At 41.1% G+C, this 25434-nt stretch overlaps 1 protein-coding gene and 1 long non-coding RNA gene across 48 annotated transcripts in view; one reads left to right on the plus strand and one right to left on the minus strand.

Annotated features, from left to right (window-relative positions):
• Positions 1–14260, minus strand: part of LOC102163364 (uncharacterized) — a 118606-nt gene extending 104346 nt beyond the window's left edge. For 26 of the 47 annotated variants that reach the window (XR_014815450.1, XR_014815446.1, XR_014815440.1 and 23 more), the window contains exon 1: positions 2199–2383. This is a non-coding gene — a long non-coding RNA (uncharacterized LOC102163364). Of the gene's footprint in view, positions 1–2198; positions 2384–13634; positions 13694–14147 lie in introns of those variants that run through there. The other 21 variants (XR_014815464.1, XR_014815458.1, XR_014815474.1 and 18 more) reach the window with 2 other exon arrangements.
• SC5D (sterol-C5-desaturase) lies at positions 2523–13629 on the plus strand. Its single transcript, XM_003129944.5, has 5 exons — positions 2523–2616; positions 7986–8203; positions 8961–9093; positions 11538–11638; positions 11994–13629. The coding sequence occupies exons 2-5, from the start codon at positions 7994–7996 to the stop codon at positions 12447–12449; spliced, it is 900 nt and encodes a 299-aa protein (XP_003129992.1). The 5' UTR covers positions 2523–2616; positions 7986–7993; the 3' UTR covers positions 12450–13629.
• Positions 14261–25434: the final 11174 nt, after the last annotated feature.

The following is a 25434-nucleotide window of genomic DNA, read 5'->3' on the forward strand; positions in this document are numbered from 1 at the left end:
AGGATGACAGTGTTCCCATCGTGGCTCAGGGAAACGAATCTGACTAGCATCCATGAGGACACAGGTTTGATCCCTGGCCTCCCTCAGTGGGCTAAGGATCTGGTGTTGCCATGAGTTGTGGTGTAGGTCGCAGACGCCGCTGCTCAGATCCCATGTTGCTGTGGCTATGGCGGAGGCCAGCAGCTTCAGCTCCAATTTGACTCCTAGCCTGCAAATCTCCATATGCCATGCCCTGGGTGCAGCCCTAAAAAGACGGAAGGAAGAAAGAAAGGAAGCAAGGAAGGAAGAAATATGAACAATAATAAAGGAAATAAAGGGGAAGAAATATGATTTAGAAAGTACGAGGTAATTTCACATATATACCAATATCAGGACATTATGTTATACACCTGAAATTTATATATACTGATTTAAAAAAAAAGGTAGGAGGCAAGCCACAGATATTTAGAACAATGCTCATATAAAAGGTTTTCGTGATTGCAGTCTGATAATTTCTTTGCTTATACCACTGCACTCCTGGTGGTCCTATAAGGAAACGGAACTGTTCTTTCCTAAAGTTAGACATCTCCCACTTTCCAGTATTTTCTTCTATTCATTGCTCTGGAAGGAGCAAAATCAAAGGACTACTCGGTCAGATTTTCTTCTAATGGTCAAATTCAATAGTGCAGTGGTTCTCAAACTTTATCAAACATTAGAATCATGCCAGAGTTTGGCATTTTCCTGGGGTCCTCCCAGAGTTTGTGATCTAGCAGGGCTGGGGTAACTACTAAGAATGTGTATTTCCAGGAAACTCTCAGTTGGCTGCACACACTAAAGTGTCCAGCCAACACCAAAGTTGGTTGAACTTTCAGAACCACTACAGTGAGGCTTCCAGGAAGGCCTATTTACAAGTATGACCACTGCAATTCATGTTTAGAAAAGCTAACAACCACAAAAATAAAAATTACACTACAAATAACAAATGCTGGAGAGGGTGTGGAGAAAAGGGAACCCTCCTACACTGTTGGTGGGAATGTAAACTGTACAACCACTATGGAAAACAGTATGCTGGAACCTCAGAAAACTAAATATAGAACTACCATATGATCCAGCAATCCCACTCTTGGGCATATATCCGGACAAAACTTTCAGTCAAAAAGATACATGCACCCCCATGTTCATTGACAAGACATGGAATGTCTGTTAACAGATGGATTAAGAAGATATGATATATATATATACAATGGAATACTACTCAGCCTTTTTTAAGGACAAAATAATGCCATTTGCAGCAATGTGGATGGAAATAGAGATTCTCATACTACATGAAATAAGTCCGAAAGAGAAAGACAAATCCCATATATCACTTATATCTGGAATCTAAAATACCGCACAGGTGTTCCCACTGTGGCGCAGCAGAAATGAACCTAATTAGTATCCATGAGGATGTGGGTTCAATCCCTGGCCTCAATCTACATGGGTTAAGGATCCAGTGTTGCTGTGAGATGTGGTGTACGTTGCTGACACTGCTCAGATCCTACGTTGCTGTGGCTGTGGCATAGGCCAGCAGCTGTAGCTCCAATTCATTCCCTAGCCTGGGAATTTCCATATGCTGCAGGTGCAACCCTTAAAAAAATAAAAAAGTAAAATATGGCACAACTGAACCTATCTACAGAACAGAAACAAACTCATGGACATAGAGAACAGACCTGTGGTTGCCGAGGGGGAGGGGGAGGGCGTGGGATGGACTGGGCGTTTGGGCTTAATAAATGCAAACTATTGCATTTGGAGTGGATAAGCAATGAGGTCCTGCTGCATGGCATAGGTAACTATATCCAATCATTTGTGATGGAACATGATGGAAGATATTATAAGAATATATATATGCATAATTGGGTCACTTTGCTGTACAGCAGAAATTGATAGAACATTGTGAATCAAGTATAATTTTAAAAAATTACACTATTCGGCACAATAACAAACTCTAGTAATCTACAAATATTCCCATTTGGTCTACCTAGATTTCCTTCACCTGTACTATGGAAAGGTTTCTGGTACTTCAACACAAGTAAACTGGTTCCTCCAAACTCCAGCCATTCAATGCCCTAGGAAAGAGCAGGCTGCGTGTTCAGAAACACGTAATACCAAGTTGTCTGACAAGTACTTGGCGACTCCTTCTTTTTAGTAAAAAAAAGCCTCTGACAAGGAGGAAATGTTACCTGCTTCCGGTCAGGTAGAGTGTAAATGTCGTAAAACTACTTCATACAAGATCCTGAGCTACATTCGTCAGCTCCATTGAAAAAGCAAACAAAAACGACCTAAATTCCCAGCCTCCGCGGCCTTAGCACCTACTTCAGGTTCCGCCTCCACTCCCTTCACTCCCAGGGCCGAAGAGGGCGTGTCCAACCGCGGCGCCCACGTGACCGCCGGCAGCCCCACTAGGCCAAGTCGCGCGATCTGCCGTCATATCAGCTTATGTTGCCGGTCCCTGATTGGCTGGCAGCGCCCACCTCCCTGAGCGTGGGGTCAGGCTACGTCCTCCCAGACCTTGCTGGCTCGCTCACCGCAGAGGTTGGCTAGCGGAGCAGCCGAGATCCCGGAGTAACCGAGGTGGCGGTGGCGGCGGACCCTCTCTAGGTAGGGATACCTGGGGCTCGAGGAAAGGAGGCGGAATACACCTGAGCGGGACGGGAGAGGCGAAGAGGAAAAGAAGGTGGAGAGACTTCTATCCAAGGCGATCTAGGCGGGGAAATTGAGAGTGCAGCTGCTCCCTTCTTTAACAGCATCCATCGGGCGTTGTTTGACTGCCTCCTAGACGAAAGGCACTGGGCAGGCGCTGGAGCTTTATCTGCGAAACTTGGCCCCAGAACTCCTGCGCTGACATTAGTAGAGAGGAGCAGGTAGCCAAGTGTCCTGAAAACAGCTTGGAAGGACTGTGATGGAGCGAGTGCGGGGCGTAGGGGATGCGGTCGGGACAAGTCTAAAGTGAGACAGGGCGCGGCCAAAGGGTATACATGTATGGTATGTGTCACCTTGCTGTGTAGTAGAAAATTGACAGAACACTTTAAACCAGCTATGACGGAAAAAATAAAAATCATTATACAAATAAAAAGAGGGTTTTCTGGGAGCAGAGGTGGAAGAAACAGACCGGCATGAAGAAAATGAGAAGTTTGTGTTGGCTATTGCGAATCTCTTATCAAAGGCAGTCTGTTCACCGAACACTAACGCTTTGCTTTGCGAGAGATTTCCCTCTATTCTTGAAGGGTCGACTTCTCCTTCTTAGCTAAGGAATTAGGCTGGAAGAACTAGTCATTATCTGTGCAAGCCCAGGTTACTTCATTGTAATTAGGATGGAGGGACAACAATCTATGGTCTGAGAAGAAGGGAAGTGGGATCATCTATTACTTTAGCATCCTAATAGGAAGAATCATGTCTGCTAGCATCCCTGTGTAATAGCAGAATAAATTTGGAGGTGGAATAGGAGAGAAAGTTTCCAAACTGGGAAGTTTGTGGTAGCCAGGTATTTTTAGACAAACGTTTTAGTAGGTAACCTGTCTTTATATCACCATCGACTTTTTTCTCTTTAGGTTTCCAGTGATAAACACCTAAAAATAATAAATACGTGAACCTTGCTTATTTACAGAGTACTTTCCTATTCATTATGTGATATAATGCTCAGAATTCCCCACCTGCATCCCTACACCTTGAAAGAGAATATGATGTAGTTGCTAAGAGACCAGGCTCTGGAATATACATCCTTGCTGTTACTTATTATTTATTACTGTTCCATTACTTATATGAATATTCCTGCCTTCAGTTTCCCTATCATAAAATGAAGGTTAAAGAAGTACCCACCTTATAGGGTTGCGAGAATCAAGCAAGGTAATACATAAAAAGTGCTTTTCAAATAATACCTGGTTCTCAATAAATGTTAGTTATTATCTGTGCTTTTGAAGTAAAGGAAAACGACTCAAGTTGTTTTTGAAGCCTAATTGTGTTGTATTGACAACTGTGTTTTAAGAAAAGGTTTATTTGTTTCAGTGGGTATAAGCCCCTTAAAGTTATATGCAAAAGTATGTGAGCTTGTAGAATCACTGAGAACTTAAAAATTTAAGGAGATGAAGTGGCATTAGAACTTGGTTAAAGTCCATGGATTTTGCAACCAGCCTTGATGACTCTGGGAAATTTCTGTGCCCGCTTTCTTTTCTTTTTCTTTTGGCTGCTCCCTCGACATATGAAAGTTCCTGGGCCAGGGATCAAACCCGCACCACAGCAGTGACCCAAGCTGCTGTAGTGACAACACCAGATCTTTAACCTGCTGTGCCACAAGAGAACTCCCTGTGCCCAGCTTTCTTATCTGATAAGAATAATACCAGTACCTAACTCTCGGGTTATATTTTGAAAGGGTTAAATGAGTTAATATTTGCAGCAGCTTAATATAGTAAATATTGACATTAGACATTCTCAATTATTTTTCAAATTTAAAAAAATCACATGGGAGTTCCCGTCGTGGTACAGTGGTTAACGAATCCGACTAGGAACCATGAGATTGCAGGTTCGGTCCCTGCCCTTGCTCAGTGGGTTAAAGATCCGGCGTTGCCGTAAGCTGTGGTGTAGGTTGCAGACGCGGCTCGGATCCAGTGTTGCTGTGGCTCTGGCGTAGGCTGGCGGCTACAGCTCTGATTCGACCCCTAGCCTGGGAACCTCCATATGCCACGGGAGGGGCCCAAAGAAATAGCAAAAAGACAAAACAAAAACAAAACAAAACAAAACAAAACAAACAAACAAACAAAAATCACATGCATCTTTTTCTGCCTTAGGTTAAAGTAATTTTGCCTCCGCTTTGGTTCCCATAACAGTAGTAATGGTAGCTCCTATGTGTTGGCAAGCTTTCCAAATGTCAGATATTGCCAAACCACTACCTGAAATCTTAGAACAGTTCAATGAAGTAAGCTATGTTATCTCCATTTCAGAGATGTGGTTTTGAGTATAAATTTACAAATTGAATCACAGAGTTGGTTGGTTGGTTGGTTGGTCTTTTTAAGGCTGCACCTGCAGCATATGGAAGTTCCCAGGCTAGGGGTCGAATCAGAGCTATAGCCACCAGCCTAAGGCACAGCCACAGCAACACCAACACCAGATCTCAGTCACATCTGTAACCCACTGAGCAAGGCCAGGGATCAGTCCTGCTTTCTCATGGGTACTAGTTGGGTTTGTTACCACTGAGCAACAATGGGAACTCCCTTTTTTATTTTTCACTTTGTTTTTAAATTTTTTGCAGTTTTGAGATCATAATAGTGATTTCAAATACTTTTATATTAGATGTCAGAAATTGCAACAATTTTGAATTGTTGCATAATTACTTACATTCAAAAAATTGAATTAAATGAAACCAAAATTCTGAAAAACACTTAAAAACAGGGTTAATTTCACAGGATCTCAGCTGCCTCCAGGTTGACGAAAGTACCTTTCCTCCTTCCTTTTAGGTGCAGGTTTACTTCACAGCCGTTATGAACAGGGAATATATAAATTAATGCAGTTATCATGGTCTTCATTTAAAAGCAAAATTAAAGAGCTTTTTTTTTTATCATTAAGGACTAAGATCTTATTAAAGTTTACTTATGTCGGATATTAAAGATTGAGTCAAGGAGATTCTTGGTTAAGGTTTGAGTTATTTCGGGCTGCACAGCCATGTTGTAAATACTATACAGACTTAAATACAGCTATTTGGTGCTACAGGTAACATGCAAGACCAGTTCATCAACTCTTAGCAACCTTTAATCAGGTAGCAATATTATTTTCAGTTGTTAGGTCGTTCTTCTGTGTTTATGTTTCTGGTATTACTTACTGTATTGCCTCTGCTGCCCTGTCCTCTCTGGTTTCACCTTCAGTTACTACTAGGCTTCCTTTTGAACTTCAGATTCATATTTGTATGAAGTCTACTGCTTTTGTCTAGGAACCCAGATGAGCCACAGCAATTAGGTTTAAGACCCAAACTGAACCCATCATTCCTCACACCCCCCCGCCCCCCGAGTCCCTGGTTACACTCAAATTTACTAGTTCTCACAATATTCCCTATTTTGATTGTAATAACATCACCATCCATTCAGACAAGGCAAAATCTCACAGTCATCCTACATTTCTTCCTCTTTACACTTGAAATCGCCATCCCTAATCTTTTCTTTCTGGAAATGTCCTTCAAAGCCCAAAATAAAGGATTTCACTATGAAGCCTTCTACTATAAGTTGAGGTAGTGTGTTGTCTTTTGTGATTTCACAGAATTTATGTGTGTGTGTATACATATATACATACACCTTTATAATAGCACTTATCATATTGATATAACTATTTGTTTTTATAGTTGCCTTACCTTTAAGATAGATTTAGACTATGTCTTTTTAATCTTTGTGTGCTCATTACCTAGTGCAGTGCTTGATACTTAATTGCTGTTTGAGTGGATTAACAATATACAATGAAGGATATTTGTCAGTATCTGGCATTTGGCATTAGTTGATTAAAAATTTCTTTCCGAAGTTCCCGTCGTGGCGCAGTGGTTCACGAATCCGACTAGGAACCATGAGGTTGCAGGTTTGGTCCCTGCCCTTGCTCAGTGGGTTAACGATCTGGCGTTGCCGTGAGCTGTGGTGTAGGTTGCAGACGCGGCTCGGATCCCGAGTTGCTGTGGCTCTGGCGTAGGCCGGTGGCTGCAGCTCCGATTCAACCCCTAGCCTGGGAACCTCCATATGCCGCGGGAACGGCCCAAAGAAATAGCAAAAAGACAAAAAAAAAAAAAAAAAAAATTTCTTTCCATGTCAACAGAAGAAGAAATGCTTACAATTCATATCACCAGCAAGGGCCTAAATGCCCTAATAAAGAGTTTCTAGAATTTGATTTTGAGAGACTAAAAACCTAGTGGCAATTTTGAGGCTGGTTTTTTGTTGTTGCTCTTGTTGTTCAAAAGTTTTCATTATAGGTGACAGGTGTTTTAGAATACTGGACACATTTTCACTACAAACAGTGCAATAAAGAATGAGGAAGTAGATAGTAAATAACAGAGTCAATGGTCAGCTCCCAAAAGCTGACCGTGGCGTTGCTGAACTATATTTGTGCAGGATCATGAATATAGAAACAGCTTAAGTTATTCAAGTTTAAGCATCTGGAAAAGGAGTTGGCAAACCTTTAAAGGGCTAGATAACATTTTAGGCTTTGTAAGCTATGCTGTCTCTATTGCAGTGACTCAACCTTGACTTTGTAATACAGAGAAGCAGCCATAGACAATATATAATCTGGACGTAGTTGTGTTCCAACAAAGCTTCTTTGCAGAAACAGGCCCTGTGTTTGGCCTGTGGGCCACAGTTTGCCAGCCCCGGATTGGCAGGGGGGTGGGAATAAATGTGTTCTGGTTTTCAATGCCAGGAATACATTTCCCTTTATTTTGTCATTGGGAGTGGCCTTTTCTGTTATGAGAACAGATAGTCCCTGACTTTTGTGCTTGTGGTCACAGCATAGATACCTTTTAGGGAATCCATCTTAAGTCTTGGCACAGAAGCAAAAACCTCTGAAATATGAGACCTTTTAGGAGAAAGATACCTCTGAAATTTGTAGCTGAAGGAATTGACCATTAGCCTGAGTGCCTAGTACCCTGTGTTCCACATCTTTTCTACTTAGCATGTTGCCGAAGGACATGATGGAAAAGAACACGAAGACACAACTAGACCTGGACTTACGCTCCCCATTAGCTTGACCTTAGAGGAGAAACTCCGTGGGGTCCAGTTTCTTTAACTGAGCTTTGGTGTCCCTATGTGTGATATGAAGAGGTTGGACTAGAGATGACATTAAAGATCCCTTCTGACTCTAAAGGTGGCACTTAGGGGATTCTCATAGCAGCAGGCTAGTAGTACATATGCTTATGAAAGCAGGAACTTCATATATAATTTTTCTGAAAAATTTTAGCTTTGAGAAATGTCAACATGGGCAAATAATTGTTGTACTTGTTTATCCTTTAGGAGCAAAGATGGATCTTGTACTCAACATAGCAGATTATTATTTTTTTACACCATATATATATCCAGCCACATGGCCAGAGGATGACATCTTCCGACAAACTATCAGTCTCCTGATTATAACAAATCTTGGTGCTTATAACCTGTATTTCTTCTTTGCAACACTGAGTTATTATTTTGTCTATGATCATTCATTAATGAAACACCCACAGTTTTTAAAGGTAAGTTATCTTCTTAATCTATTTTTTAACTTCTTTTACAATAAAAATAACAATATGATGTATTTGTGATATTTTCAGATTAAACTAGTTATAAACTGTTAGTGTTTCTGAAACCAGCCCCAGGTGGTTACATGTTTTTGGAAGGGCTAATCCCTTCTCATCTTTCTTTAATTTAAACAATAAACTATTTTTCTTTTTAACTTTAAACCTAGTCTTGGGTCTTGGTAGATACATAGGCAAGAATTTATTTGCTAATAGTGATGAAGAAACAAATGTATACATTTGTATAATTGTTTTAATATTTGACTTTCACAAACTGAAACATGCTTTTACTATGTATTTATTTTTTGACCCAGTAGTCCAAACTCTGTAGATGTAGACTTGTTAACAGTCACTTTGCTAATTCAATTACATGTATTTGTCAGTCACTGTAAGGACTGAAAAAAAAAATGGAGCGGGTTGGGGATGGAACTAAACTATGAAAGAAATGATTATTCTGTAAATAGAAATTTGGAATAGAGATTTTATGGGAAGGAAAAGAAGTTTCAGAATTTAAAAAATTTGTTGCATTTGCTTAGGACGAAGGAATGTTTTTCTTACACACCCTTGCCCACATATTAATATTTCAGTAGAAGCAATTTGGAGGTAAGCTCCTTCATATAAAAGACATTTTTTAAATCCAATCCAGAACAATTTTATGCTAGTTTTGTTTAACCTATATTTTGTGATTGGTAAGTGTAGGAAACTTCATTTTCAGAATCAAGTCTATCGCGAGATTATGCATTCTGTCAAATCAATGCCATGGATAAGCCTTCCCACCGTTTCACTGTTTCTGCTAGAAGTGAGAGGTTACAGCAGATTATATGATGGCGTAGGAGAGTTTCCATTCGGTGAGTACGTTATATAAATGTCAGGCACAGGTTGGTTTCTCTACAGAAACCAAATTTGCCTTTTTTTTCCTTTGGAAATAACTAGGAACTGTTCAGTTGTTTTCAGTGTTCTGCTTTTACACATTCATGTCTTGACACATGTGCATTTCTTTCATTTCATTTGTCAATTTTACAGTCTTTTGTTGTGGATGAAATTATGCTTGGGGAAGATTGATATAATCAGAGCCAGACCCTTGAATTTGTTTCCTGTTATCTTCATTGAATTCAAACATGAAAAAAAATTATCAAGTAGTACATGATATTTATAGAAAATTGGCAGACACAGATTTTAAAAAATCCATCATCCTGCTACCTAGAAACTCTTAACTTGTTTGGTGTATCTCCTTCCATTTTTCTCTGCCTGTGTACTTCATTATTTATATAACAAAAAATGAAACACTACTATGCATGCTGGTTTGGACTCTGATTCTTTTTTCCTCTTAGCAGTGTATATGCCAATATTTTCATGTCAGCAAATACTGACATTGTATAGGATCACTTAGTATAGATATCCATAGTTTTATTTGTTTGTTTGTTTTTGTTTTTGTTTTTTTGTCTTTTTTGCCTTTTCTAGGGCCTCTCCCGAGGCATATGGAGGTTCCCAGGCTAGGGGTCGAATTGGAGCTGTAGTCACCGGCCTACGCCACAGCCACAGCAATGTGGGATCTGAGCCTCGTCTGCGACCTACACCACAGCTCACGGCAACACCAGATCCTTGACTCACTGAACAAGGCTAGGGATTGAACCCACAACCTCATGGTTCCTAGTCGAATTTGTTAACCACCGAGCCACAGTGGGAACTCCTATCTATAGTTTATTTAAATGATCCACCATTTTCAGACCTTTAGATTTTTCCTCATTTTTCTGCTACAAATAGTACTGCAATGACTAAACTAATTTTTGTGAAATTCTGGAGTTATTTCATCCAGATACATTTCAAGTATCTAGTATTAGGAAGTAAGAATAATAGTTAACATTTATTGAGTGTTAATATGTACCAGCTCCAGTTCTAAGTTTTTCACATGTATCAATCAGTTTTATTCTACATTAATTCTCTGAGGTAGGTACTACTGTTCTGCTCCATTCATAGGTGAGTAACTTAAGTGTACAGAGAGCTTCAGTAACTCGCCATGCTCACTTAACAAATAAGTGGTAGATCTGAGCCTGGAACCCAAGCTTGCTGGCGTCAGCACCCATGCTCTCTCAGTAAGAGGTTAGTTATTTAAAGGAGGGAATAAAAATTATATACCAGGGTGATGAATTGACTCAACCTTGAAAAGTGGGTCAAATTATGAATAAAAATGAAAGGAACGAGGGCATTCTAGATACGAGTAAAGGTATAGACGTAAGGCTTTGAAGATATTGGGAGGACATTGAGTGATCCAGCCTGGTTAGTTCATGAACAGATGAGGTTGGGAAGATCAGAACAGGTTGGGTTATGGAGTAAATGCTGGGCTTAAGGTGTTTCATGGAAAATAAAACTCAAAGCAGGGGAGGTAATATGTAAAGATATGGGTTTTTTGGGGGGTTTTTTTTGTTTGTTTTTTTTGTTTTTTTGTCTTTTTGCCATTTCTTCGGCCACTCCTGTGGCATATGGAGGTTCCCAGGCTAGGAGGTCTCATCAGAGCTGTAGTTGCCAGCCTACGCCAGAGCCACAGCAACCCGGGATCTGAGCCATGTCTGTGACCTACACCACAGCTCATGGCAACACCGGATCCTCAACCCACTGAGCAAAGCCAGGGATCGAACCCACAACCTCATGGTTCCTAGTCGGATTCATTAACCACTGAGCCATGACAGGAACTCCTAAAGATATGTTTTATGAAGATTAATGTGAAGGAAAAATAAAGAGCATTATTCTCAAACATTTCAATCATAAAGATGCCACAGGAGTATACTTTTTCTGTTTCGTAAATAGCTTGTCTTTTCTTTTTTTTTAGGGCCCTACCCAAGGCATATGGAGGTTCCCAGGCTAGAGGTCGAATCAGAACTGTAGACCTACACCACAGTCACAGCAACGACAGATCCGAGGCACATCTACACAGCTCAGGGCAACACCAGATCCTTAACCCACTGAGCAAGGCCAAGGATCGAACCTGCATCCTCATGGATACTAGTCAGATTCGTTTCCGCTGAGTCATGATGGGAACTCCCCATAAATAACTTCATAGTTTAATTAAGAAATATTTTGGGTGGGTCCCTTCAAGTTTTTATGAGAGGGAAGTAAGCAGAGCCCAGGGAGCCAAGGGAGGTGGAGATTGTAACATACTGGATTAACCAAAGCAGATAGTTTACAGTGTTTGGGTCTGGGATCATATTTTGTCTCCTTAGATGGACATATAAAAAGTAAACGCTGATCCTGGGAGCCAAATCTTGATTGTGCCATATCCTGTTGTCTCTTGTAGGCTGGTTTCGACTCCTTGCTAGTGTATTGTCCTTTCTCTTTTTCACTGACATGCTGATCTACTGGATTCACAGAGGCCTTCATCATAGACTTTTATATAAGGTAGAGTCATTTGTAGGGGAAAGACAGAAAATACTCATTTCAGGTACTACTACTACTATTACTGTTGTTATCATCATCATTTCTATTATAAGAGGTATTATTAAATACTCAAGTAGCCATAGTCATGACAGGTACAAGGTACATTTTGTGTGTGTCCTTCTTTATGGGTCTGGAGGGGCTGAGTTAAAATTTTGCTGTTTGGAGATAAAGAAGAGGGGCATTTTATAAAGTAATTTGCTACATTCAAAGAGATGTGTAGCCAGGTCGTTTCCCACAACATGAGCAGGAAAAGTGCAGTGGAGTGTGTCTCGGGGGAAAGTCTGCGACATTAACTTGGTGTCCTTTTCTTCTCTAGCGCTTACACAAACCTCATCACATCTGGAAGATCCCTACTCCATTTGCAAGTCATGCTTTTCACCCTCTGGATGGCTTCCTTCAGAGTCTCCCTTACCACATATACCCTTTCGTTTTTCCCCTACACAAGGTAGTTTATTTAGGTTTGTACATTTTGGTCAATATCTGGACAATTTCCATTCATGACGGTGACTTCCGTGTTCCCCAGAGCTTAAGGCCATTTATTAATGGCTCAGCCCATCATACAGACCACCATATGCTCTTTGACTATAACTATGGACAGTACTTCACGTTGTGGGACAGAATTGGAGGCTCATTCAAAAACCCCTCCTCCTTTGAAGGGAATGGACCACTTGATTATGTGAAGAAGATGACAGAAGAAAAGTTCAGCAACCATGCAGGAAATGGTTGTAAAAATGAAAAATTATTCAATGGCGAGGGCAAAAAGGCTGAGTAGATTATTGCCGAATTACTGAATATTTTTAATCAAGAGAAATAATCTACATATGTACAGCCAAGAGGCCTAGCACGTGAACAGTATCATTTGAAAATCAGAATGGTGGGTCCTGCTGAGGAATGATCATGCTGGTAGGTCAAAAGAACATGCTGTGAACACCAAGGGACTAATGGTGTCTTTCTAGCCAGCAGATCTGCAATTTGTATAGCCTCAACAACAGTTTTTTAAAAGATAGAGGATAAGTTTTTAAGGGGACCAGGTTATGTCCTTTTGCCTTAATTCATCATTATTCATTAAGTAAAATTCATTGTGCTTAATGATATCATGACTAAACACCGTAACAACAAAATACTAATGTAAAGATGGTTCCTTGTTTCAGGAATGAGTTCAGTACATAATAACAACTACTTGTAGTATGTTGTTCAAGTGGAAACATCAGTATGGGGAAAAAATTGTGATATAATAGCAGCTGAGTGACGTGATAGCAGGTGTAATGAGATTATCGTCTTCCTACACACAGAGAACTTAATCTCTGGGGTCATTGTCAAATATTATATTTTACTGATGAACAAATAAATTGGGAATTTTAAAAAATATTAATATTACCATGATTTAATCCAGAACTGGGATTATTTAAAGATTTTGGTAATTATTATTTTAAACCATTATTTAATAAGTATAAAATTATGCAACTCTGAATATATGTAGAAAGGGAAATTTGATACCCAAATAATACATTTGACTCTACTGGGGTTTAGGGGTCTTTTTGGCCAGGCCCAAGGCATGTCAGAGTTCCCAGGCCAGGGATGAACCCATGCCACAACAGCGACCTGAGCCACAGCAGTAACACCACCAGATCCTTAATCTGCTGTACCACAGGGGAATTCCTAATGGTCCTGGTTTTTTAGTTTAACTGATGCACTGCACTTTTGATGTCTCAAAGTTACAATCCTGTGATTTTCTGTGAAAGGAAATTGTTGTCAAATATTTAGGCCTATCGCTTAAGATTAGCTTTAAAATCTTATTTTCTCTCTTTCTTCACTTTTACCCACTTCTTCTGCAAAATTATTTAACAAATATTTTCATAGAGAAATGTCATGTGTTGTAACATAAACATGAAAACATGGTTTGCAAAGGCATTCTGTAAAGTATGTAAAATAAAAGTTGATTATGACTGTTACTCACGTGTATCAGTTGAATATTTTAACAGCACAGAGTCTTCTTTGGACAAATTTTATGTCAGCCTGAAACCACAGAAATGATGTAGATTGTCAAAACTTTTAGCATCCCTCCAAATGCTTGATGTCAAAGGGAGAAAGAGAGAAGTCAGTATCACTTTCTTTGTATATTTCACATCTTTTATTAGATTTGAGTGTCATAAAATTTAATGCTTGGGATCCAAAAGAAAAAAAAATTATTTTTTCTGTTGGAGTTACTGTTCCAGTGTTACTTTACTTAAACATACCAGTATACCAGTTAGTGTTTGTAATGGGTCGGTGCAGCTGTGTGGTTTTCACTAATCCCCACCGCCAACCCCCTCCCTGCCCCTGTGCTCCACTACCTGAGAAAACAAAGAAAATTAAGGGGAAATAAACTTAGTGTTCCGTCATAATGAAGGTTCTCATTTGTTGGCTTTTACTCTTGATCTGTCACAGTTAAAAGTCCTTGATGTAAGGACATTGGGACCTAGTTGTGTACCTTTTCCGAGGTTATTTCTGTCAAGTCCAGTGTGGAAGTTGCTAGTCAATGGAGTTTTCCACAGTCATTTGAGACCCAGGCTCCGTCTATTTCAGGACTTCGCTCTTCTCCCAGTTTATAGAGTCTTCTATGTTGAAGGAGCCTGTGGGGAAAGTGCACACGGAAAATGTGTACGGGTCATGCCCAGAAATTAGCTGTATGCATCCTTTGCCCAACTTCCTTTGGACAAGACCTAGTCATTGGGCCCATCTAGATGGAGGAGATTCTGAGAAATGTGTCTGTTTGCCTGGGAGGCAAGGTGACAAGTTACCTGAACAGCTAGCCATTTTGTCAGACCCATATAATTTATTCTCTTTTTGAGGATTCCAATAAAGGTATTGAAGGGATGAATGAACTCAAAAGTGTTTCAAGTTATCCATGCACTGGATGTCTTAGTGCCCTTAATTCTGTAACTTAAAATTTTGAGACCAGGAAATTGCCAAGGAGAACATGAAACAAGTTTAAGGAAAAAGGAGCTTCCTTACCTTGTCTTCCTAACTTCTTCAAACTCAAAACACTTGACTGGAAGTCATATCATCATTCACTGCTTTCTATTATCTGTCATTGTTATTTGTACCCTGTTTATTCTAGACCCCACCTAGATTCTTTTAGAGACCATGTGTCCTTACAGAATGCTCAAGACAGGGTTGAGGCTTGATAGTACTTTACTGAATGAATTAATAAAATGATGGAAATGTCATTCTCTTTAACATAATGAACCCCTCTTAAGTGCAGATATTTAATCTGCGGAATGTTAAATGCCATCTTTTTAGCCAACTCATTTCTCAATTCTCCATTTGCTGACGTTTGCTGAGTGCCTCGGGGGAGTTAAAAGGAAAGTAAAGAGGAGTTCCCTTCGTGGCTCAGCGGTTAACCTGAGTAGGATCCATGAGGATGCGGGTTTGATCCCTGACCTCGCTCAGTGGGTTAAGGATCCTGCATTGCCGTGAGCTGTGGTGCAGATCACAGATGCAGCTCGGATCCTGCCTGGCTGTGGCTGTGGTGTACGCCAGCAGCTGTAGCTCTGATTCAATGCACGCTTCCATATGCTGTGAGTGTGCCCCTAAAAAGCAAAAAAAAAAAAAAAAAAAAAAAAAAAAAAGAAAGAAAGAAAAGGAAGTAAAGAGGAATCGAAGACGGTTCCCACATCAAGGAGAGAGGCTCTCCTTTTTTCTCTCTCAGAGTTGTACTCGCACTGGAAACAAAACCCTCTGGTACTGGACTCTGACCATACATGGGTCAGTAATACAAGAACTGATTAGGGGGTTGAATGAATCAGTGTGGAGTTATTACATAACGCACTGCTCTACATACAAAAAAAGATCCTCAAAATTATTCATTGATTACACCAAGAAATGACAACCCTAGTAGGATATTAACTTCAGCTGGAGGGTAATTTGTCTCAGAGGCATTATAGACGCTCAGAGCTTTAAACAGTTTAGAGTCTCGTCTCTGCCATTTGCAGATTGTATGACCTTGGTTTCTCCATCTGTAAATTGATGAAAATACTGCCTACCTAATAAGATTAAATAAGTTAGAAACATTCAATTAAATGTTAACAGAGCCTATTATTCATGTAAATTGTGCTTAATGCCTCTTCTTTCTAGGTTCAGTGATTATTGTCATTATACCTAGGGTAAGCTCTTGATAGAAATCAGTTGCAGGGAGAAGAAAGCCTAGATGTTTAGGCCTTAAAATTGGAGGATAATTACAAAACAGAAATAGACTGACAGACATAGAGAACAGACTTGTGGTTGCTAAGGGGGAGGGAGGGAGGAGTGGGATGGACTGGAAGTTTGGGGCTAATAGATGAAAACTATTACAGTTAGAATGAATAAGCAATGAGGTCCTACTCTGTAGCACAGGGAACTACATCCAGTCTCTTGGGATAGATCATGATGGATGATAATACAAGAAAGGGTGTGTGTGTGTGTGTGTGTGTGTGTATTTATATATGACAGGGTCCCTTTGCTATATAGCAGAAATAGGCACAACATTCTAAAAAATTGGAGGATGGAGTTCCCCCTTTGGTGCAGCAGGAGCAGCAGAGTCTCTGGAGCTCTGGGACTCAGGTTCAGTCCCCAGCCCGGCACAGTGGGTAAAGGATCTGGCATTGCCGAAGCTTGGATCTGATTCCTGGCCCAGGAACTCCATATGCCACAGGGTAGGAATAGCCTAAAATAAGTTATTAATTAATTAAAAAATTTAAAAGTTGGAGAGTAAAAGACATGAGGTGAACTAGAGATAGGGGATACAGGGGAAAATCATAAGTAAAGCTATGATTTTCCATCGTGGCACAGTGGAAACGAATCCAACTAGGAGCCATGAGGTTCCAGGTTCGATCCCTGGCCTCATTCAGTGGGTTAACGATCTGGCGTTGCCATGAGATGTGGTATAGTTCACAGATGCGGATCGTATCTGGCGCTGCTGTGGCTCTGGCATAGGCCAGCAGCAAAAGCTCCGATTGGACCCCTGGCCTGGCAACCTCCATATGCCGCCAGTGTGGCCCTAAAAAAAAAAACAAGATAAAAAAAAAAGTAAAACTAAAATCACTGACTGAAAATTTTCTTTATAAGTGCTGTAAGATAACTAAATTATTTGTTGCTAAATAATTTTAAAAGTGCATTGCCATAAACTATAAAACCAGTCTATAAGATTTTCATATAAAGTAGGGGAAACTTGATTTCCCTAAGAAGTAACTTTGTTAAGAAAGATAAGAAGAGGAGTTCCCATTGTGGCTCAGCAGCAATGAATATGAAAATTTGAACATTAGGACAAGTATCAAAAGACTGAAATCATACAAAGTGTATTCTCTGAGCACACGGAAAATCAATAACAGAAAGAGATAGGGTATTAAAAAAATACATTGGTTCAAGTACTGGTTCCTTCTTTTATAAGGATTAAACCTTTCCAGTATCCTAAACAGCTCCCAATATTGAGTTTGCATAAGACATTGTGCAGAGCCCTTTACATGAATTATCTCGCTTAATTTTCAACAGATTGGCACCAGTCCTGGCATGCCCGCAGCCTAGGCATGCCACCACCTACCAGCAGGCCAGCTGCCTTAGAAACTCCTGAGCCCCCAGCCCACCACATGGCCCGGCCCCACCCCCTGGTGGACTGACACTAACCCTAGGCCCAGTGAGGCTCTGCTAACTTTGTTGGTACCCAGGGTGCTCAAAAGCAGGCTCTCACCAGCCCCAGGCCTCCTTGGGCCCCAGCCCCACCCATCTGCAGCCAACTCCAACCCAGGGACCACCAGGGCCCTGCAGCCAGAGATTGTGGGATCTGGTTCCACCAGCTGGTAGGCCAGCTCTAACCCTGTGTCCTCTGGGGCCCTGATGGCTGGAAACAAACACCTGGGTCTTGGCTTGCGTCACTGTATAACCATGGTCAGCTAACTTACCTGTCCAGGTCTTTCTCACTTAAAGGAAGAGTCCTTTTCTCACGAAATGAACATATCTCTTATATATTAGGCATTGAATACACGAATGAATATTGACAAGTGTGCAAAACACAGGCATGAAAGCTAGAGTTGCTTTGAAAGCCTAGACTAAAGGTAAATATAATTGGAGGAGAATATTCATTGTCATAGACCCTACAATTTTGTTCTTTCCGGTGGGTCTTTTCCTCCCCTATTATTTTGTTTTGTTTCGTTTTTTCCTGGCTGAGGCTGCGTAGTTTCTGAGATCTGACTGTAGGTGGCGCAGTTATACTTTGCGCATGTTTACAGCAGCAAAAGCAGAAGCGCCCACCCTTCATGTCTAGACACAGGACGTGCACGGAATCATAAAATCTTCGGACAAGAGGGCTCTGGAAAGGTCATCTACTCCCTCCTTGTCTTTAGAAAATCTTTCTCCTCAGCCAGGAGATGATGCACGCTCTCTGCTATATTCCTTTTAGCTGCATTTAAAGCTCTACTGTTCATTCCCAGCCATGTAGTTTAGGATCCACAACACCAAAATACGCCAAGAAACAGCCCCCAAATAAAATCCAGTGTGTGCTTGTGCACACTTCCTTTCCCTGTGGGATTATGTACCACTCTTTTTTTTTTTTTTTTTTTTTTTTTTTTTTCTTTTTAATGGTGGCTCCTGAGGCAGTTCCCTGGCTGGGGGTGGAATTGGAGCTGGAGCTGCCAGCCTATACCACAGCCACGGCAACACTGGATCGAGCTGTATCTGTGACCTTTGCTGCTGTTTGCTGCAATACCAGATTCTTCACCCACTGAGCATGCCACAGATTGAACCGTCATCCTCATGGAGACTGTGTAGGGTTCTTAACCCACTGAGCCACCCTGGGAACTCCCTTTGGACAACTCTTGGTCCTACTGGAGATCAGGGTGGTTCTTGACATTCTGATGATTTAGTAAATGTCATCTCTGGATTCTCATGAATTATTTTGTCTTCGGTTGAGATTTCTCAGTATCTGGGGTTCTGATATAGAAGGGGAAAACATTAGGCAAATTTATTTTCAAAGTGGCAGGTCTGAAAATCATTAAGACGAGATGTGGACAGATGCAACCTCCTCACAGGCCCCCGGAAAACCCCATTCCTGTGACTTGCCTCTCACCCAGAAGCAGGTATATAAAAAGATGTATTTCAATTACATGAAACTAGCATGCTCCTGACAGTTTTCCTACGAAGTGAATGTCTACATAGCTAATCCTGTTTTTCCATCAGTAATCGCAGAGTTTTTCCCCTCCTTTGAAAAAATCTGGGAGTTAATAAAGCCACATTTAAGGGTATATGAAATATTTTTTAAATGTTTAAAGGGCAATATTTTCATGATCAGCTATTAATAATAATACTCCAAGAAGATTACAGAGCACATGTGCAAACCACCCAGCAAGACTAAAGGGGGAAAAATGCCAGGAGTTATTTGAATCAGATGATGGACACATTCTGCATTAAACACTCACCCAGTTGTCTGCAGCTGGAGAATAGCACAGCTGTCTTTGGCGTTGCAGCCTTTTCCTTCCCAATTTTATTAAAGTGCTTAATTGTTTTGCAGGAATGGGTTGGTCTGGAAACAGCCGTTGATTCACAAATGGGAAAACACAGGGGCTATCTTCCTGAAGCAATGTGAAAATTCTCAAATATGTTCAGATGATGTTATTATCATTTAGGTAAATTTGTTCATTCAACTAGTACAGAGCTGTGAGCACCTAATATATACTGGGTATTGGGCTAGAGGATAGAGCAGTGAACAATTAAACATAAGTATCAAAAAGTATAGTGAATATTGTCATAGGAAATGTGCAGAAGTCAACAGGACCTAACCTAGCCTGGAGGTGAGGCCAGGTCTTCTGAAAGGACGCTACGCTTAACCAGAGATCTGAAGATGACAGGTGGGTGGGCCAGCAGAGGAGGGCTCCAAGTAGGAAGCATTGGATGGAGGAAGGTTGAGAGTTCAAAAAGAATGGACCACTAGAGACAGTGACGCTGGTCTAGCATGGCCAGAATTGCATGAGGACACTGGAAGAAGACTGAAGCTGGAGTGCAAGGTCAGGCCAGATTCTAGGGAGATTCTTTTTGACCAGCAAAGGGGTTTGGTTCTATCCTAAAAGCAAGGGGACAATATTGATGAGTGTATTCAGTGACATGATAGGGTGAGATCTGTGTATGACAGGTATGTTGCCAGCTGTGCGAATAGAAGGGTGAAAAGAGAATAGGGATTTTAAAGCAACATATAAATTTTTTTTTGTCATTTTAGGGCCACACCCGCGGTATATGGAGGTTCCCAGGCTAGGGGTCCAATCAGAGCTGTAGCCACTGGCCTACACCACAGCCACAGCAACGCCAGATCCAAGCCTTGCCTGCGACCTACACCCTAGCTCACAGCAATGCCAGATCCTCAACCCACTGAACAACGTCAGGGATCAAACCCACCACCTCATGGTTCCTAGTCAGATTTGTTTCCACTGCACCACGATGGCACCTCCAATTTTAATTTTTTTTTTAATGTTAATAAAAGCCATGGGAGAGATGGCCCAGAGAGTGGGTGCTGAGTGAGAAAAGGGCCAAGGTTAGAATCCTAGAGAGTATTTGAAGGACAAGCAGAGAAGAAGGAGGTGGGGAAGAGAAGAGGGGAGGGGTTAGGAGAACCAATAAAGGAACTTGGAAGGAACCAGACACGAGATTATCCAGGAGAATGTTGCTTTGCAGGAGTCAAGGTAAGAGATTGCTTCAAAAAAGGAGGAATCTGTCAGTGGTGATAAATGCTGCCCTGTAGCCAAACTAAGTGAGGACCGAGGAGCATTTCACACTGTAGGTAAGGGAGGATGGTGAGAGAGGAGCTAGACTACCCTGGGTTCCAAGGACATGCACTTCACGAAGTAAAGCTCCAGAGTTCTCTTGTGGTGCATTGGGTTAAGGATCTGATGTTGTCACTGCAGTGGCTCAGGTTGCTGCTGTGGCTCGGGTTCGATCTCTGGCCAGGGATCTTCCACATGTGAGCACAGCTGAAAAATAGAAAAGAAGAAGAAGTAGAGCCCCCAAATGAGGGGAAAAGATAGAGCTAGTAGTGGATGGTGGGGGATAGGGTCAAGGTGGGGGATGTTTTATAAATATGAGTAATTTGGAGGATATTTAAGTACTAAAGGAAGTGACAGGTTGAATGGATGGGATTAAAGGGAATTCAGAGGGAGGTCTTTGAGAAGGCTGGAGCGGTTGAGGTTCCAACAACAGGTAAAGCCAACAGCTTTGGATGGGAGGAGAAAAGAGCTTCTGCTGTCACAGGAGGGATAGAGGGGAGAATGGACCTGAACCCTGGTACATCTGAGTTTGGTGGCAAGAAGTTGAGAGTGTTCCTGTCTGGTGACTGTCATTTTCTCTGTGAGGGGGAAAAAAATAAGGGTAACTTTTTTGACATACCCAATGCAACAGTTTAAAATCCTACCTGAAGAGGACATTTTTAAAAAGTATTCTCTTTTTTTTCCAAATGTGTATTGACAGTATATAGAAATATATTTAATTTTTACCTTATTTCCAATCATACCCTTAAAAATTTCACTTGTAAGTTTGAATACTTGTAAAAAGTGTTCCTGAAGCTAAGAGAGAGATAAATTCTTACCATTGTATTTTTATTTTACTTATTTATTTTTGGCTGCACCCACACCATGTGAAAATTCCCAAGCCAGAGATTGAGACTGAGCCACAGCAGTGACAACGCTGGATCCTTAACCTGATGAGCCACTTGGGAACTCCTAGTATTGTGCTTTTTAAAAGCAAATTTAGACAAATGTAATTCATTGCAAAGACAGGGTATGAAGATAAGAAACATTGCGAAACTCTGCTTATTACAGTTGATGGTGGGTGCACTAAAGATATGAATTTGAACTAAAATTGTATATCTTACTTTAGTAAACATTTTATGATCAAATCTAACAGATGAATTCAAGCAATTCAACTTACACATCTGGATTTAATGGGTTTTTTTTTTTCCCTGAGCAGTTGAATGAATACATAACCAATAATGGCAGTAGGATTATATTAAAATCAGAGAGCTTAATAAACTTTATAGAACTGGATGATAATTAACACAGGAACCTGAACTTAATTAGATACTCATATAAAATGCTGGCAATAAGCAATGCCGTCTTTAATATCCACTAAAATGCACTTTAACTGCTTACTAAATGGCACAGCATGGTCCAAGAAGAATATAACACAAATAGAGTCAATGAAGTTTGAAGGAATTAGAGTAAATGCATCACACTTTTATTCATATGGAGCCCGCCTTGGGGGAGGGGAAAGGCCTTAGGGAGGCAGTGCAAATTTGTTGCTTCCTTGTCTTATCATTGTGCAGAATATGATGTTTCAAAGAATTTTTTTTTTTTTTTTTTTGGCCGTGGCTTCAGCATGAGGAAGTTCCCTGGCCAGGGCCTGAACCCATGCCACAGCAGTGGCAATGCCAGATCCTTAACCACTAGGCCACCAGAGAACTCCCTTTTACTTGTTTTTTGGCCAATGTTCCAAGACATTAAAGGGTTAATCCTCCTAATTGAAGCTGAGATCTTTTTTTGTGGCATCATTTTTGACAAGAGAAAGTCCTCTAAAAAGGACTTGTTGAGCGTTAGGAGGTCTCCTCCTCAACAGCGGTAACAAATGTTCCCTTTGTTATAACTCGACCTCCAATTTTCTCTATTTTCAACCCTGCTATATAGACAGGAAAATTCCCCCAAGTAATCATCATGATGCTCTTTCAGATCCAAACTCCTTGGGCCTCTTCTCCGCAAAAAGTAACCTGGTATGAATTGTCCTCTAGAACAAGGTTAGAAGGGTAACTTGAAACCCAGTTGTACAAGAGCATAGAAGCTCCATGCCCTTTCTGAATAAAATTATAAAGACTTTAGATTTGGTACAGCCATACTGGAAGCCCTACTCCCGTGGGTCCTACTCCAGCGAAAGTGCCAGGAACTACAGACGTCAGCCCCATGTCCCTTGGTTGCATTGCAGCTAATTATTCACAACAGCAAAGAGGAAACAAAGATTTACTCTTTTCCTGAAAGTCTCCACCCAGGTTCCTCAAGAATCTTGAAGCGCCTTGTAGGTGCCTTGAATCCCGAGGCCAGCAGTGGCTATGCTGAGCTAAGTGATATCTTGGTCATCCTTCTGATCTTCCCTGGCTCTGTTTTAGTCCAGGACCCAAAGGCCATAGAGCTAGTGGTATTGAAAGAGCCAGGAATGACCACGAAGGATGCCCCGCTCCTAGGCTGCCTTCCTCCTTCTCTCCCTCTTTCTTGTTAAAATCTAGTGAACTACATAGATATTCTTCTATGGATATCTTGAAGGCTATTCCAGATATTCCTGAAAGGCTTTCCAATCAGCCCTGCCTACCCCTCTAATCTCAGTCTCCTGTCCTCCAAGTATTTCACCACTCAGAAATGTCAGACTTCCCCTTTCTTGGTGCATTTTAGGGATTTTTCGGTATCCCAAGGGAGGGATTCTGCACAAATCTCTTCTTCTTTTCTTGATTCCTAGGATGCCTATTCCTGGTTCAGCATAGTACAGGCTCAGACAATGGTACTCACTGTTGGACCGTTTATTTATAGCAGGTTGAGTATGAGTTGAGACATTGGACAGACGTGGCATTGGATCCTACCTCTTGTGACTTGCTAAGTTTGGGAACTAGGGAAAGTTATTTAATTTCTATGGACCTCATTTTCATCATTAGTAAAATGAGAATCCTTATGGCAAGTACTACTTTAGGATTATCGTAGTACCCGACAGACAGAAGGTTTCAATCCAGCTGTTATTAAGGGTCTGAAACTTGGAGTTCCCATCGTGGTGCAGCGGAAATGAATCCGACTAGGGACCATGAGGTTGTGGGTTCGATCCCTGGCCTCGCTCAGTGGGTTAAGGATCCAGCATTGCTGTGAGCTGCGTTGTAGGTCACAGATGAGGCTTGGATCTGGGTGTTGCTGTGGCTGTGGGTAGGCCAGCAACTAGAGCTTCTGTTCGCCTTCAGCCTGGGAACTGCCATATGCTGCAAGTGCAGCCCTTTAAAAGAAAAAAAAATTTTTTTTAAATATATAACTCAAGTTAAACATTGATAATTATCAAAGCAAACTGGAAGTTTTGATAGAGTGTCACAATTTATGGAAAGACTTTTGGGGCTTTGTAACCTGAACTGATAACCAGAATTGCATTATTATTTTTAAATAGTCCATCTCTACCTTTTAGTGTTAAAAACAATGACACCTCTGATCTCTTTGTGTCTGGAATCATCTGGATATGCAGGGGCTAAGACACGTATTATATGCAGAAGGCTTTCTCTTTTATGATGATTTGCAATACAGTCATGTCTCCAAAATTTTCTCTGTTCAATTTTCTTTAATGTTTTTGAAACTAATCATTTTTTTTTAACAATTTTTAAAAACCCTACAAGCTAAATGAAAATGATTTGGGAACACTTTGACAAGACTATTAATGCCATTGGTAAACTTCTTATTGGTTGGGTCAGTGTGATCTTCAGTGGGTTTTTTGCAGATTAAAAGCACATACCCCTCCCTCCCACTCCCACTTCCAGAGAGATGTGTTCTCAAAAACCAAAGAAAATGATTTTTTTTTCCTTTTCTAGGGCTGCTCCTGCTGCATATGGAGGTTCCCAGGCTAGGGGTCTAATCAGAGCTGCAGCCGCCGGCCTACGCCAGAGCCACAGCAACATGGGACCAGAGCTGTGTCTGTGACCTACACCATAGCTCACAGCAATGCCGGATCCTTAACCCGCTGAGCAAGGCCAGGGATTGAACCTGCAACCTCATGGTTCCTAGTCGGATTCGTTAACCACTGCGCCACGGCGGGAACTCCAAAAATGAGTGATATTACTCCAAAGTTGCACACTTCCCCTGCGGCCCCTCATGCCAGGCTCCACTGCCTTGGTGGGGGCCACCTGCTCTTCTCAGGCCTGAGCATGGAGACCACCAAAAATGCCCCCTCACACCCTGCTCTCCCATCCTTCCTCTGAGCCCACTTTTCCCTTCTCTTCAGCTGAGGGAACTTCAGCCACTCACAGTATCTTAGAAGTATCTTTCACAACAAATAACAGTGCCTTTGAGAAGAGAGAACCCAAAACACTTTCCCTCATGGGTCTTTAAAACAGTCATTGGCTGTACCCACAGCAGGTGGAAGTTCCTGGGCTGGAGATCAAACCTGGGCCACAGCAGTGACCCAAGCCACTGAACTACAACCCTGGATCCTTAACCTGTTGAGCCACAGGAGAACTCCTAAAACACGATCATCTTCATGATCACGGAAGCAACATCCTCCACTATCATTTGCTATTGAGTGAACTAACATACATGAAATAGTTCTTAGGGCCTGACACATATTCAATGGGCATATATAGTACATATTAGCTCTTACCACTATCATGGGATTAAGTACATACTAAGTTTCAGGGTGCTATGCTGAATCCTTTCTATACCAAATCTCCTTTAATTGCTGTAAGAACTCCATGGGTGGAAGATATTTTATACCCATTTGAATTATTTACTTACTTAAAAAAATTTTTGGAGCATTTTATTTTACTTATTTTTATGGAAGTATAACTAATGTATAATATTATGTAAATTATAGGTGTACAATAGAGTCACAATTTTCAAAGGTCATACTCCATTTTTAGTTATTATAAAATAACTATAATCCCCATGTTGTACAATTAGTCCTTTTAGCTTATTTTATTTTATTATTTTTTGACTGTGTCCATAGCATGCGAAAGTTCCCAGGAGGGAACCCCATCCACAGCA

Source organism: Sus scrofa, chromosome 9 (genome assembly GCF_054392235.1).
Source record: "Sus scrofa isolate SSC_HxYL_T2T_F1_AM1 chromosome 9, Sscrofa_HxYL_maternal_Yorkshire_Landrace_v2.0, whole genome shotgun sequence".
NCBI lineage: Eukaryota > Metazoa > Chordata > Mammalia > Artiodactyla > Suidae > Sus > Sus scrofa.